Source organism: Callorhinus ursinus, unplaced genomic scaffold, assembly GCF_003265705.2.
Source record: "Callorhinus ursinus isolate GAN/ISIS: 27379988/994484 unplaced genomic scaffold, GSC_fseal_2.0 scaffold20, whole genome shotgun sequence".
Classification (NCBI taxonomy): domain Eukaryota; kingdom Metazoa; phylum Chordata; class Mammalia; order Carnivora; family Otariidae; genus Callorhinus; species Callorhinus ursinus.
In genome coordinates, this window is record NW_027397082.1 from 19254976 (window position 1) to 19266669 (window position 11694).

The window sequence follows — 11694 nt, forward strand, 5'->3', positions numbered from 1 at the left end:
ACCCCTACTCGGGCCCCGGGGCCAGCGGCAGCTGGTCATTGTTCGAGCACAAAGGGCCGGGCGCCACAGCGGCCGCCCTTCCCCCTCCGCTCCTCCGGTCGAAGCCTGCCCCGCAAGACACACTCTCCGGTTTCGGAGTCCGGAGCGGGGCGCCGAGGGTCAGCTGCCCCCCCAACCCTCCCCGGCTGCCGGGCCCTTGCTCCCCAGGACCGGTCGGGGACCCAGGCTCGGGCCGTGCCTGCCCCACCCCCAGCGGTTGATAGAGGCATATTCGGATTTGCGGAGGTGGCGCCACCTGGCGACACTTCGGAGAATACACCGTCATCCCCCCAACCCTGGGGGCCCCTACCCGGCTCCCCAGCACTGTACCCTCTCGACCCCGCGAGCCCAGGCCTGTCCCGGGCGCGGCTGTCTGCTCCCCAACCTTCCTTCGGAATCATGTGTTAAGAGAGAGGTCATTGCTGGGAGAGAGGCAGCCCCTGCCCCCCCCTCCCCAGCAGTCACTGGGTTGAGGCGGTCCAAACCTACAGTCCGAACCTACACCAGCCTCACAGCTGACAACACTCCCTGTCTTCTCAGGGTCACAGATATTCTCACCCTCTCGCAAACAACACAGTCTTCATAACACCCACACGACCTTTCCCACATTCAGTCCCCTGCAGCCACAATCACACAGTCTCATCCATCACGTGGTTCCATGTTCCTTCTTTCCATAATCTTTCAGGCCAACTCACACACAGGCAAACTGTCACACACTTGTTGTGCACAGTCTTTCACATCGACTCAAAGTCCTTCCTACCGAGACACAATCTCAAATGGGCTTCCTCTCCTAAGCATCTTTCACACACTGGTGGTCTCATTCAGACAACTTACACATACACGTGGTGTTTCACAAACATTCTACCACACAGACTTTCCCCGAGGGGTCTCTGTGCCCCAGTCAGGTCAGCGGATGCCCACGGCCCTGGGCAAGGACCGCCTCCCACCCCCTACTTGCAACCCCACCCCCAACGCCAAGGCCTGCCAGAGCTCCTCCGCCCCAGGAAGGAGCATCCCCCCCTTCCAGGCCACAGCCCTGGCCGGCTCTCAGCTCTATTTTTAGCTCTATGGAAAGGGGTTGTTTTTCTTTCTTTTTCCCTGGAAAGGGAGACATAGCCCAACCACCCTCAGGCTCACCCCAGACCCTGATCCTCACAAGAACAGACTGAGCCCCCCCGCCCCCCAGTAGAGACCCCCTCCTCTGGCCTTGCCCTGATCCCAGCCTCTTGGGGCACCAGGAGCCTCCTCCCCTTTCTGGCAGCCAGCCCAGAAGCTCAGGCAGCAGCTGGGCTCAGCATGTGTGGAGGGGTGGAGGGTGGGGCAGAGAGGGAGGCAGAGGGCCGCTGCCCACTCCCTCATTCCCTGGGGGAGGGGGCTCATCCTCCCTTGTAGGGCAGGGAGATGGGCCCACTCCCGTACTTAGGGCACATTTACCCTCATGCATTCTCTGGCAAAGGAGGACTCCCACTCTTGCATGAGTGGGCTTTCTGTTCCTACAGTGAGGGGAGGAGGTCCCAGTTCGGCAAGGAGGGGTGGTGGCAGGAAGGGGACCCACCGGCGCTCAGGCAGCTGCTCCCCAGACTGGAGGTATGGGGCGGGGGTTGCCGTACACTGCCATCAAAAATAGTGCCCTCCTCCGATACCTTCAGGGATGAGGGCACCATGAACGTGTTCGGGTGAAGGAAGGAGCGGAGCCCAGGTAACCCCACCGAGCCCTACAGTCTTCAGTCCTGCGCTACCCGGACTCCAGGGGGCGTTGTGCTCCCATTTCTGGGGGAAGGCTTAACATTTCTTGAGGCGGAGAATGGAATACGGCCCGACAGGAGACCTCGCAGACTCGCCCAGGACTGGGGAGGCAGGTCCTCGCCCTGATGCGGGGGTGGGGAAGCACAGCCCACTTGTCTCCGAAGCGATCACGTGGTCGGCGCCTGTTTACGTCTTAGTCTTCACCTGTGGGCGGCCAGGAAGCAGGAACCTCCGGAGGTGTCCCCCCCCCCGGCCCGCCCCCGTCGGCGGTCGCCGGGCAGCCCTTTTCTCCCACCCCCGTCAAGTACGCGACAGCAGAGCACCCTGTTCGCTGGTGGTCCGTGTGGGCCGGTGGCGCTGCTCCAGGGACTGCAAGGGTAACCCACTGGGCGCGTCCTTTCCTGAGTGCACGTGGGTTCGTGTGTCCCAAGTGCGTGGGTCTGTGTGCGCGCGTGTGTGGACCCCTCGGTGTGAGTTTCCGTGTCGGTTCCCTGTTCAGGCTCCCCGCGTGCACCCCCCCGCCCCCACCCCAGAATGGGACCCCTTCCTCACTCCAACCCCCGGCTTCCCCAGACCGGGAAAGTTCGCTCCGGAGCCGGGATGTGCCGGAGGCTGGAGTTCCGACACCTCCACGGCCCCACCACTCACCCAGCGCCACCTGCGCCGCGGCTCCAGCTCCCGCCCGGCTCCTGCTCCAGCACGGGCACCTCCTCGCCGCGGATCTGCCGGCTCCCAGCCAGCTCCGGGCTCCGGACTCCCGGCGCCCGCCTGGCCCGGCCTGGTGGAGCGGGGCGGGGCGGGGCGGTTGAGGCCGCGCCCCCGACCCAGGGAGGGGAGTGGTCTGCCCAGCACCCCCACAACAGCCGACCCGGTACCCAGCCCAGCGGTAGCTCGACGGTGGCCTGAGGCTGCCCCTCTGGCCTCCGACTTCACAGCTTTCTGGATTTGGTTTTCGACTAGGGAAAGGGACGAGCAGCACGTGACCGAGAACTAAACTACCTGGCCGCCCTAACCAAGTTGACGATAGGGCTTTACTGCCCCTGCCCTGCCCTGTAGGGAGCCAAACCGGGTCCACTCTCAGCTCATTCCCCAGGAACAAGGAAAACCCCTAGGAAGCAGACAAAGACGGCTCGGGTTTCACCAAAACAGACCCCGCCCCACCCTGCGGTCGGTCGGAACTGCCCTAGCAGAACCAGCACCTCCCCCTCCCCCGGAGTAGGTTTCTGCCCAGGTGAGCATGTTTGCCAGTTCTGGCCCCCCCCCCACAGAGCATGGCCAGGCTTCCCCTTCGACTCATAAAGTTCCACCCACAGGCACAAACAGGAAGTTGCCCTGTATTGCAGGGGGGCACCTAGGGCTCCCCCGGTGGCACCCAAGGCAGCCTGTGGGAAGGCACAGACTGTGGTATCTACAGGTATCTGGTCCATACTTGCAGCCTGAGTACTTGGGCAGCAGGAGTACAGTGAATTTAGGTCTCTTCTCAAACCCACCTGTAGTAAAGAAGCTACTAGAGGACCCAAGATGCCCCCTCACAGATAAAAATGACACTAAATCTGAGGATAGGGCTGCAGACCCAGCTGGACCCTGCTTGGCAGGCCCTTCCTGAACTCTCAGGGAGATTCTTAATATCCAATTGGATAGAGGCAGAGCCTAGGTAATTTGCCTCAATCCACTCTGGTTGGGTATAGGGACAGTGGCTCCCAGGGACCTTACATAGGACCCAGGGATCCCCCACTGCTTTCTAGGCTGGAGACTCCTGAACATACTTTTAACTAATCTTGATGTGAGGAGTTTAAGACAGGTGTGCAAAGGAATGTGTGTAGGGGGTGGGGCTGGGGGAGCATTAACTTCGCCTCCCATCATTGCGGTTTGTGCTATGTGGGGAGTCTGCTAGGAGTGTAGGGGAAGACAGGCAAGTGTGTATCTATTCCTCTGTCCCCAATTGGCAGAGACCTCACAAAGGCCCCCTAATGGAAATCCCTCAAGGATTTCCTGAGAACACACCAGGCATTCCCAGTAGACCAGAATCCTTAGAGGTAGGAATGACCTGGTGGTGTGCATCTGGAAGGTATGGCTGACGTTCAGTGTTACAGATCCTGGATGAGGCATAGACCAGCCAGCGGCTGGGAATGATTACTGCAGGATTAGGAGGCCTGGCTCCAGCCAGTCTGGGAGAGACCCCCAAGAAGGGAGGCCCTGGAGGAGCTACCCTTCCCTCCCCCGCAGGTTCTTCCCCAGAGAACAGCTTTGTTCCAGGGTCTGTTTCAGGAGACAGTTGTAGCCACAGTTCTCACACACAACAGACCAGAGACCCCAGAGCCTTCCACAGGGCCCCAGAAGCAGCCCCCTTAGGTGGACTGGGAGAACTTGGTAAGGCAGACCTGCTTCAAGGGAGCAGGAAACCTCTGCTCACCCTTACAAAAGCCTTCTCTCCAGCCCCCTCAGAACATCTTGCATTCTGACTATCCTTGCATGCAAATCTAAAGGGAAAATGGGACTTTTGGCTATCAGAGGAAGTGAGATGGGAAAGTGCCCTCATTTAGGACTATTTCTGACAAGGCCTCTAACTTTACAATCTCCTTCAGTACTTGTTAAAAATGAGGAATCCTGTACCTTTCCTCAGACCTTCAGAATTAAAAACATCTGTGTGCGTGTTTACTGGGGAGAGAGTAGGCCCTAGGTTCTGCATTTTTCAAGAGTCCCAGGAGTTCTGACACATATGAACGTAAGAGAAATACTGAGTGTACAAGGACGAGGGAAATGGATGGGGAGCCAGATAAGAAGACACTGAGCATGAGTCCACACTGAGAGGTCAGTGAGTGGCTCGTATCACCTAGGGACAGCTGGTCAGGCACGGCCTAGGCATGTGGCCCAGTGACCTACACCTCTGCCAGGGATCACATGGAGACCCTCAGGGGAGACAGGGATAAAGAGGCACCATTCTGTCATCCCTAAGCCAAGAAGAGGCGTAAAGGGATGTGTGGGTCAAGGCCCTTTAATGCCCCTGCTTCCTTGGGAGCGCAAAGCTCAAAGACTCCCTATTCAAATCAAGAGGAAAATCCAGTTATAGACTGGGGAGACATCTGGTGGACAAGTAAGAAAAAACACAGAAACAAAGGCAATGGAAAATTTTTTTCAGTAAAACTAGAAAAGGCTCTACAAAAAGTCATGACTGTGTCCACTCCAGTGGTCTGAGGCAGCATAACATGGAATCAGTGTCCAGGTGGCAGGCACTCTGGGTTCACAGCTTTCTTCTCCAGCCAGCTTCCGTCTTTGGGGCCCTGATATTACATGGCCAAGCACCTAGGATCCAGTGGTAGCGAGTGCCACCACATGGCAGGGTCCAGAGTGGGCAGCAGAGTCTGATACCCACCGTATCACCCTGGGGCTCCAGAAACCTAAGCTGGAGTTTTGGCAAGAAGTCCTCTATTCCCTTCCAGGTTCAGGGGGCCTGAACCCAGGGCTTTGTACTCAATCTGCTCATTCCCACCACAGGCCTCTGTGTCTAATTTTCCCTCTGCTTGGGTCCCTCTTTCTCCAGATGTTCACATGGCTCAATCCTAGGTCTTTAGGCCCCATCTCCAGGGTCCTCTGCTTAGAGATACCTATTCAGATACCTTAAACTAGCCTGTAACCATTATTGCATTACTGTTTTTTCTTCATAGTATATCTTGCTGTTTGAAACTATGTTTTGTATTATTTTCTTGTCTCTCTTACCAGACTGCGGGTTCTAGAGAAGCAGGGACCTCACCTGTCTTGCCAGTGCTGTATATGGCACACTGGAGGTTCTCAAATATCTGTTAAATTGAATTCTCTCAGTATGGAATTCTGCCCCAGGTTAGGCCCCTCTGACTGAGGAGGGTCCCTAGCTTAGGACCACAGGACAGAGGTAGCCTTAGCAGAGGGCTAAGAAAGTCTGTGTCCCAGCCTGTTCTGTCAGGCTCATTTCAGTGTCCAGCTCTGCAGTGCCTTCACCTTGAGGGCTTGGAGGGGTCTGGCTGGTAGGGGTGGTGGGCCTGACCCAAGCAAGTCTCGGAGTTCTGGGGCACAGCCCCCTTTTTGCCAGAAGAAGGCTTTTTGGTCACTAGCCCATTGTCATCCTTGACCTTCTTGAGCCGAGCCTTGCTCTTTGGTGGTATGGAGAAGGTAAGAGAGCTCTTGTTGAATTCCAGTGGGAAGACACCTACGTCTCCATCAAAGCGGTTCTTGGACACCTGCAGATACCGTTTCCCTGGACCAGTTACCAGCTTCCTGTCCTGTAGAATCAGAACGTTGTCCGCTTCCTGGCTTGCCTGGGGGATGGGGGCAGAAGGAGGAAGGAGCATTGAGAAGCAGAAAGGAAGGCTGAAGGTCCAGGGAAGAATGGCAAAGCTCCCTGAACTACTGACCATGATCCTGGGGCCACTTGTCTTTCAGTTCCTTGACTACCTCACTGCCCCGGATTCCTCTGCTTGTGACACTTCTCCTCCACAGCTCACCACCCCACTCAACCCCAGCTTCTTATCGTTCAGGTCTCGGTCTAAATGTCACACTTCATCAGAGACCATTCTTGATCCCCATAAAGAAAGAACCACCATCTTTGCACTTGTGTGTCACTCTCTTCCCTAGCTCCATGTTTGTTCCCTTGTGGCATAGTTTGTGCTCCTCACCCTGGATTCCCTGTGCCCAGCCCAGGCCTAGCATGTGACAGGCACTCAGCATAACCCTGGAAGCTCCAGGATCGGGTTGGTCCTGCTGCCCAGAAAGCCCTCCCATTTATTCGATTATTTAACACTTACTGGCTGCCAGAACTCAGCCCGACCTCTTTTGATACCTCCTCTCCCCTCATGGGCAAGGAAGTCTCTCCAGATGTGCCAGGCTGACTCAGATGTTTCGTTGTTCCCCAAATACCTGTGTTGCCTATTGTAGCTCTTATACTGAGTTATAATCACTGTCTCACTATTTTCCCCACTGGACGATGTGAGCTCCGATGTGAAGGCAAAGGACCAACTATTATCAGCCTTTATATTCCTAGCACATGTGTTCCTCATGTCATGGCCCCAGAGGCAGCTGTCTCCTGCCTCTTGCAGGTGGACAGTCAAGATGATTTAAGGCTGAATGAAGGCCATCCCTGGTCACACCTGTGACCAAAGCTTGGGCTCCTCTAAAGGCCACTTACTTTGGCTGAACCAAAAATTGATGCTGTCTGCAGTTCCTTATCATCATCCTCCTTCCGGGGATGAATGACCAGTGTCACATGGCAGCTATTGTCTGTTGCAAACTTTCGAAAGGCCCCAACGATGTAGTCTTGAGCGGCAATCCTACCTCAACCCCATCAAAGTAAAGACATCATCAGACAGAGAGAAGAACAAGAACATACCCATACTCTTGATTCATTCACATCTCCCCACAGACCGCCCCAACCCACTCTACCCAAGGACTCACACTTAGGTCCCTATCCATACTTCCTACTACCACAACCCACACCTCTATGAGACAGAAATACATATGGGGTGGTGTGTGCAAACACACATGTCAGAAAACAAAAGAGTACAGTGTGCGTGCCTAGGGGCCAACTGCGTGAGAAGAACTGCGTGTTCAAGTGGGTTCCAGAGAGACAAGAGGATGTCACCTGTCTGTGGACAGCTGCTCATGCCCCATCATGAACTGCAGATTGTCGATGACCACATGACAAATGTCATAGACGTATACTGCATGTTGCATTGTGTCTATTACAGTCCTGGGAAGAGGAAAAGGCAATGAATTCAAGAGTCAATTATAAGTAGTCTCTTTAAACCATCCCAGCAAAAAGCCAACATTCCTGAAAATTCTGTTGGGATCTCTTCTCCTGCCCTTCCATTCTTTGAAAACCCTAGGCCTTGGAATCTTACCTGATGCTCTGCTGCCCATGAAAAGTCATGAAATAGAGAGGCAAGTCCTCAAAGCGGTCTGCCCACTCGTCGTATTTGTCCAGTTGCTCTTCTAGCCGCCCCACAGCGAACTGTGTCAGCATGACCCGGGCTAGTCTCACGTTGCTGATCTCAAAGCTACCCCAGAGTGTGTTTACCCCCTGGGTACACAAATCCAGGGCATACTCACTGATGAATGTCGTCTTTCCACTGCCAGTTGGCCCTGCAGGGGGGTTGAACACAGACCTGGGTGAGGGAGGAAAGTTCTACCCTTAAAACCAAGACCTGGAGCAAGGGCTTCAAAGTTGGGAGAAGCCTCCTCTTTAACATTTGCCATGGCCCAAACCCACATGCTTTTGTCACCTGATCCTTTGCCTCTTACCCCAAGTAGTGATTTCCCAAGGGCTCACCTGTGAAGACTGTCAGCTCACCCTTCCGATGTCCCTTCAAGAGACGATTGAGGTCTGGGAAGCGGTTCCAGCGGATGCCAGCTGCCTGCTCCACATTTGACAGTTCTCCTAGCACCTCCTCCCGAAGCTGCCGGAAAGACACAATAGACTTGTGCCAGGCAGGCAGGGCAGTACGCAGAATACGAGAAAGATTTAAGCCTCGGTTCAGGGCCTCCAGGGCACGGGGCTGCTGGTCCCCAGGCCGCACCAAGGAGCATCGCTTGGGATTCAGTTTTCGGGCAAACAACTTGGCAGCTTCCCAGGACCGAAGGTCATCTCCCAGCCAGAGCACAATACGTCGAAACTGTTCAAGGTAAGGGAGCAAGGCAGGGGGTAAGCAGGCAGTTCCTCGGGGTAGGGCCAGGGTGGGCAGTCCTGTGGATTGGTTCAAGGCCAGGCTGTCCAGCTCTCGACCTGTCAGTACCACCTCAACATCTCGCCGACTGATCAGTGGTAATCCAAACAGATTGTGGTAGACACCAGGCCGGGGAATGGTGGTTTCCTTATAGTGCACTTCATCTCCCTGGCCTTCAGCACTTAGTAGCTTCAGGCCTCTTAATCCCAAACCTCCAGGGGAGAGCCAAGGGAAGACAAGGCTTCGAGCAGGCCGCAAATACCGCACACTGAAACGCCTGAGTGCATCATCTGTCACTTTGGTAAGGCCAAACATCACACGAGCCAGCTGGGCCTCCTCTGGTTCGGGCAGCTCCCAGAGAGGTATGGCTCGGTCCCAGATCCTCCGGACCTCCTCACTGTCCTCAGCTTCTGGGGCCTCACCAAGCAGGACCCCCTCTCTGGCCCCATCCCCTCGCCCCTCCACGCTGGCCTGGAAGTCTTCCCAGCTCCCCTCTGCTAGGCTGGTCATGCAGAGAAAGCGGCCTGTGGTCTTGTCAATGAAAAGGCTGAAGGAAGCAGTAGCACCAGTTTGGTCCTTGAGCTGCAAGGCCTTCACAAACGGGCTCGGTGCCCGCAGGCAGCTGTGGCCATCCTGGAAGGGGATCGCATGTGCCCGCAAATACTGGCGGATTTCAGTTGCAGTTACAGGCAACACTGGTACCTCCAAGGCTGGGAGAGCGTCCTTCCTGTACCGTCTTCGAGGAGAGCCTGGGACCAAGCTTCTGGGCAGGCCCCTCCGACCCATCCACTCCCCACGCAGGAGTAGCAGGATACGGAGGGGGTACCCACCTCGAAGGAGTACCCACATTCCTAGTCAAATCGAGGAAGTCACTAACTGAAATGCTTTCCGTCCCTGGTTTCGGTGCCTTCACTAGGTCAGACCCTAGGGATCCTCTGCACAGCACACTCTACAGAGCCCACTCGAGGTGGCTTCTTTCTAACAACTTGTCCCTCATAAACATCTCTCTGAATCCTCTTCAGCCCCTCTGCATTGCTACTTCACATCTATGCCCATCTTTCACGTCCGTGTGCCTCTATCCGGCGCTCTACCTGTATGGTCCCGTACCGCCACCGCCTCACCTCTTCGATCCTCCACACTGCCCCTCACCGCTCTACTTTCCCTAGATCATCTCTTCACCACTCCCGCCGGGTCAGGGGATCTCCTCGTCGTTCCCATCTCTACCGCCGCCTGCGTTGTTCCTGACCCCAACGCGCAGCCCCCAAGGGGAGGCCCTCTTCGCCGCTCCTTCCCTCAAAGGGGACTCGCCACGACCAGAGCGCCACCGGGCGGCTCCCGCCAGTCCCCGCGCTCACCTCGCCCCCGCGACCGCGTCCTCCCTCGGCTCTACTGACAGAAGCTGCGCTGCTCGCGACCCTGACCACGCGTCACTACCCTCCCCTCGCCCCTCTCGCCCGCAACCCGGGTCACTGGCACGCCTCGCGCCGTGACCGCGGAAGCAAAACTCCCGGCCGCGGGTGTTCCCGGAACCGGAAGCCTTGGCGTTCGTCTCGCCCCCCCCACCCCCCAGCCCCTCCAGGCCGGTCTGGGCTACCTGGGCGCTGCACCTATGACGGCGCGCGGGACCCCGAGCCGCTTCCTGGCCAGTGTCCTCCACAACGGGCTGGGGCGCTACGTGCAGCAGCTGCAGCGTCTCAGCTTTAGCCTCAGCCGCGATGCGCCGTCGTCTCGTGGCGCCAGGTGAACTGGGCAAAGGGCGCGGGGTGCTCTCCGGGCTGAGGTCGCCCCGGGTCAGGGGTCGCTGTGCTTACTCTTCTCGGCTTCCTCAGGGAGTTCGTGGAACGAGAGGTGGCCGACTTCGCCCGACGGAACCCGGGGGTCGTAATATACGTAAACTCGCGGCCGTGCTGTGTGCCCAGAGTAGTGGCCGAATACCGTGAGTGGGGCGGGGCGAGGGCTGGAGGGCGGCTGGGGGCGGGTTGGGGGCGTGGAGACTGGGCCCGCTCGCCTTCCTCTGCTCTGACCCCTGATTCATCCGCTTCCTCTCCCCCGACCCCCTTCCTTCCGCCAGTTAACGGGGCAGTGCGTGAGGAGAGCATCCACTGCAAGTCAGTCGAGGAGATTGCGACGCTGGTGCAGAAGCTGGCGGACCAGTCGGGCTTGGACGTGATCCGCATCCGCAAGCCCTTCCACACGGACAGCCCTAGCATCCAGGGCCAGTGGCACCCCTTCACCAACAAACCGACAACGTTGGGTGGGCTGCGCCCGCGAGAGGTCCAAGATGCTGCCCTAGCCCAGGCGCAAGTGCCATGAAGAGTTGCCCACCAACTCCAATACCCAGGCTTTGGACTCTTACCCCAGTGGAGGTGGTTCTTCCTCTTTGGGTTCAGGGGATTCCAAGTCCACACAGGCAGATAGAGCCCACCAAAAGGGAAACTGACGCCAAAGCTTTTGCTTGGGATAAAGAAGAGCTGTCTTTTTGTTGCTCATGAGGCAGGGCAGTGACTGTTAGTCTCCTAATTCTTCCCCATTTGATATCTCTGAAACCTGACTCTTCAAGGGTATTACAGGCATTTATTTCTGAAACCCAGATTGATAACAGTGATCTTAAATCCCAGCGAGTGCTTTCAAGATTGGGATCTGAAGAACCCCCCCGTGTCCTGTTTCTGTAACCATTGAGCTAGAGAGCTAGCATCTTATATCCTGCTGTGAACCTGGCATTAGGATAACCACTTTATATCCGTGTGAATGTTTAGATTAGAAAACTGAGGTTAATAAACTTGTTCGAAGGCACCTGGGTGGCTCAGTCGTTAAGTGTCTGCCTTCGGCTCAGGTCATGATCCCAGGGTCCTTGGATCGAGTCCCACATCGGGCTCCCTGCTCAGCGGGGAGCCTGCTTCTCCCCCTGCCTCTCCCCCTGCTTATGTTCCCTCTCTCGCTGTGTCTCTCTCTGTCAAATAAATAAATAAAATCTTTAAAAAAAAATAATAAACTTGTTCGAGGTTACACTTGAGGTCTTCAAAATATGTGTAGATTTTAAATATAACCTCGCTTTTCCTTATCCCAAAACCAGAAGCGGAACATATAACCCTTCAGGATGGTTAGTATCAAAGGCCACGTGATTAATCTAGTCCTGACCCTTGGAGAGTGATTCTCAGGTTAGATCTGTGGTAACAAGCTTGCCTTTGTCCTAACTATTCCCTAAGACAGGCTCCTC

The 11694-nt window shown here is 56.2% G+C and overlaps 3 protein-coding genes across 6 annotated transcripts in view; 1 reads left to right on the forward strand and 2 right to left on the reverse strand.

Moving 5' to 3' along the window:
- Positions 1-2966, reverse strand: part of LZTS2 (leucine zipper tumor suppressor 2) — a 10596-nt gene extending 7630 nt beyond the window's left edge. Inside the window, exons 1-2 of one of the 3 annotated variants that reach the window (XM_025880889.2) lie at positions 2434-2966; positions 1683-1989 (exon numbers count right to left, since the gene is read on the reverse strand). The gene's annotated coding sequence lies outside the window, so the exon portion shown is untranslated. Of the gene's footprint in view, positions 1-1594; positions 1990-2433 lie in introns of all 3 variants that reach the window. The other 2 variants (XM_073904299.1, XM_025880886.2) reach the window with 2 other exon arrangements.
- A 1932-nt stretch (positions 2967-4898) lies between these two features.
- On the reverse strand, positions 4899-9928 carry TWNK (twinkle mtDNA helicase). Of its 2 annotated transcripts, XM_025880378.2 has the most exons (6): positions 9833-9928; positions 8084-8210; positions 7656-7896; positions 7397-7504; positions 6944-7085; positions 4899-6077 (listed from the first exon to the last, which is right to left on the reverse strand). In XM_025880378.2, exons 3-6 carry the CDS (start codon positions 7775-7777, stop codon positions 5757-5759), a joined length of 693 nt encoding a protein of 230 aa, XP_025736163.1. In that variant the 5' UTR covers positions 7778-7896; positions 8084-8210; positions 9833-9928; the 3' UTR covers positions 4899-5756. The 2 variants fall into 2 exon arrangements, with proteins under 2 accessions (XP_025736163.1, XP_025736162.1); XM_025880377.2 differs by having other exon boundaries at positions 8084-9926.
- Positions 9929-10019: 91 nt separating this feature from the next.
- MRPL43 (mitochondrial ribosomal protein L43) lies at positions 10020-11490 on the forward strand. Its single transcript, XM_025880380.2, has 3 exons — positions 10020-10217; positions 10307-10413; positions 10549-11490. Exons 1-3 carry the CDS (start codon positions 10087-10089, stop codon positions 10788-10790), a joined length of 480 nt encoding a protein of 159 aa, XP_025736165.1. The 5' UTR covers positions 10020-10086; the 3' UTR covers positions 10791-11490.
- The last annotated feature ends 204 nt before the right edge of the window (positions 11491-11694 follow it).